Below are 3,246 nucleotides of genomic sequence, written 5' to 3'. Positions count from 1 at the left end.
AGCTCCTTCCAAAATCAAGACGTGAAACTAGGATCCCAGTCAGAAATGATAGAAACCAATACCCCGTAAAGTCTCACAATTGCAGAGATATACAATTTTGCCAACCTCTGTAACGAATAATTTGTACGCACTAGCAGGAAATGGGTAGACTTAGTCAACCAATTAACAATTACCTAAATGGATTCTTTCTTTGAAGGCATCAAAGGTAGGCCACTAACAAAGTCCATGGTGACATGCTTCCATTTCCACTGAGGAATCTGAATAGGTTGGAGCAAACCAAAAGAAAATTGATGCTCAACCTTGACTTGTTGGCATGTTAAGCATCTTGCCACAAAGTCGATCACATAACGCTTCAGTCTCGGCCACCAATACTACTCACAAAGATCTCAAAACATCTTACTCCCTTTAGGGTGCATAACATAAGGATTACAATGCACTTCCCTCAGAATGGACTGCTTCAACTTTGAATTTGAAGGTACACAATATCTCCCTCGATAGCACAGAAATCCCTCAGAATTAATGGCAAAATCTGAATTCTTACCCTTCTCGATAAGCTTCACATGAGGTGTATCTAGTAACCACTTTAACTTAATCTCATCCAACAGAATAGGCCGCACTTGCAATACCGTAAGAAAGCCTCCATCCTCAAACAAACTCAACCTAGAAAACATTTCACTTAACTCACCCATCTCTTTTCTACTCAAAGCATCAGCCACAACATTAGCTTTACTGGATGGTATTCAATAGTGCAGTCGTAGTCCTTTAGTAGCTCTATCCAACGCCTCTGTCTCAAGTTCAACTTCTTATTGGTAAGGAGATACTTAAGACTCTTATGATCTGTGTAGATAATACACTCATGCAGTTTGAGCTCTATCCAACGCCTCGAAATCCTAAAAGCGAGAACCAATGCAGCTAATTCAAGGTCATGTGTAGGATAGTTACACTCATGCAGTTTGAGCTGCCTTAAAGCGTAAGCCACTACTTTTCTATCTTGCATCAATACGCATCCAAGACCCGTATGAGAAGCTTAAATGTACACCACATAATCCTTACCAAACTCGGTTGGATCAATATAGGGGTCTGACTTAACACTACTTTGAGCATTTCAAAGTTAGCCTGTTATTCATCAGTCCATTTAAAGGGCGTACTCTTTCTCAATAGCACTGTCATCGGTGCAGAAATCAAAGAAAATCTCTCAAAAAACCTCCAATAATACCTAGTAAGTCCGAGAAAACTCCAAATTTCACTAACATTCTTAGGCTGCTTCCAATCCAAAATAGCCTCGATCTTTTTAGGGTCAACACAGATACCCTCAGCAGATACCACATGTCCCAAAAACATCACTTCTCGGAGTCAAAACTCGCACTTACTAAATTTTTCATACAACTTTTTCTCATGCAAGATTTGAAGGACTAACCTTAAGTGCTCCTCATGCTCTAACTCAGACTTGGAGTAGATCAGAATGGCATCAAAGTAGACTACCACAAACTGATAGAGATAAGGTTGAAAGACTCTGTTCATAAGGTTCATGAAAGCGGTGGGGGCATTTGTGAGTCCGAAGGGCATCACTAAGAATTCATAGTGCCCATACCAAGTCGTGGAAGTCATTTTTTGTATATCCACTACTCTCACTTGCAACTAATAGTAACTCGACAGCATATCAATCTTAAAGAAAACTATGGCACCCCTAAATTGATCAAAAAAGTTAACTATCCTTGATAAAGGGTACCTATTCTTCATAATCAGTTTGTTCAACTGACGATAATCAATACAAAGCCTAATTGACCCATCCTTCTTCTTCACAAATAACACTAGAGCTGCCCACGGTGATACACTTGGCCTTATGAAGGCACGATCTAGCAACTCTTGCAACTTCACTTTGAGCTCTTTAAGCTCCTTAGGTGTCATGTGATAGGGTGCAATAGACACCGGTGCTACCCCAAAAAGTAACTCAATTCTGAATTCAACCTCACGTTCTGGAGGTAAACCAGGTAACTCTTCCGAAAAGACATCTAGAAATTCTTTCACTACACGGATATTCTTCAACATTGCACCATCCACATTTGTATCCAAGATACACCCTAAATAGGCCTCACATCCTTTACGAATCAGATTATCAGTTGCTAAAAGTACCTACTATCACGACTGCTGCATCTTAATCCTCTCTGTGTCTAGTTGCATACACAAGTGCTAGTTGTTTCGCATCTGTCCGATTAACACCTTGACCCGGTGCTTTGATAACTCTTGAAAAGAGTTATATTTTATGCCCTTAGGCTTAGTTAATTTCTTGTAATTAGGTGATTTTAGTTGCATTTTAGGATATTACTTGGGTATTTTTAGATCATTGCATTAAAGAGCTTGAATTGTGCTTAAGTGTTATTACATGTTGCTTTTAATTGTCTGTGGGAAGGACTTGCTTGGTGATTGATTGGCAGGTGCAGAGTGTAGAAAAAGAAGTATAGGATTGAAGGTTCGCCATAGCAAAGTTTGGATAGTTTGCTAGCACAAATGTTGTGGCAATGCCGGTAAAATTCCTAGTCAGCACTCAATGTGTACCGTTCTCACCCCCAGTTGCACTTGTATCAGATAAATCCACTTGAAAAATAGAGAAAGGATTATGTACTGATGGACTTACCCTAGAAGTTCAAACCTATAAAAGCCAAGGGGGAACCCTAGAAAATAGAAGTTTTTTATAGAAAGATTTGAGGAGCAGCTTTTGATAGAAAAGAAGAGGGAGGGACCAAGAAGGAAAGCTGCCGAAGAAGAAGAAAATGACTGCATCATCTTTGGCAGCAACAAGACATTGCGCTGTCAGTGTTGAGAGCTGGATAGTTAAAAGCTATTATCTCAAATTTTCTCCTTTGGTTCTTATCGCATTTCTTTTAGAACTTATTTGTTAAAGATGATTTTGATTGCTACATTAAACTCAAACTTGATTTGCCTAGCTATGAGCTAAATCTCTTATGCTTGGGATTACTTTTCTAAATCATTTAATTTCTATTAATGTGTATATTTTAAGTTGGAATTATTTTGTTGTTTTATTCAATGGTATTTCATGTGATATGCAGGCTATGCATTGATGAATGTGCAACAGGTTATTAAAGATAACTTAATTTCAATAGGGTTAGATTAACTAGATAAACATTGGATAATATGAGTGAATGATAGATATTTATTCACAGCAACATCTGGACATAAAACCTTGCCACATACGAAAGAAGGTAGAAAATATTAGTGCTAACCGAA

General features: G+C 38.4%; 1 protein-coding gene across 1 annotated transcript; it reads right to left on the bottom strand.

Moving 5' to 3' along the window:
• Nucleotides 1–386: 386 nt before the first annotated feature.
• LOC107898218 (uncharacterized) lies at nucleotides 387–2,049 on the bottom strand. Its single transcript, XM_016823750.1, has 2 exons — nucleotides 1,730–2,049; nucleotides 387–729 (listed from the first exon to the last, which is right to left on the bottom strand). The coding sequence occupies exons 1-2, from the start codon at nucleotides 2,047–2,049 to the stop codon at nucleotides 387–389; spliced, it is 663 nt and encodes a 220-aa protein (XP_016679239.1).
• Between the last annotated feature and the right edge of the window lie 1,197 nt (nucleotides 2,050–3,246).

Source organism: Gossypium hirsutum, chromosome D04, assembly GCF_007990345.1.
Source record: "Gossypium hirsutum isolate 1008001.06 chromosome D04, Gossypium_hirsutum_v2.1, whole genome shotgun sequence".
NCBI lineage: Eukaryota > Viridiplantae > Streptophyta > Magnoliopsida > Malvales > Malvaceae > Gossypium > Gossypium hirsutum.
Note: the sequence above shows the minus strand (reverse complement) of the source record. Positions and strands in the feature narration are given on the sequence as shown.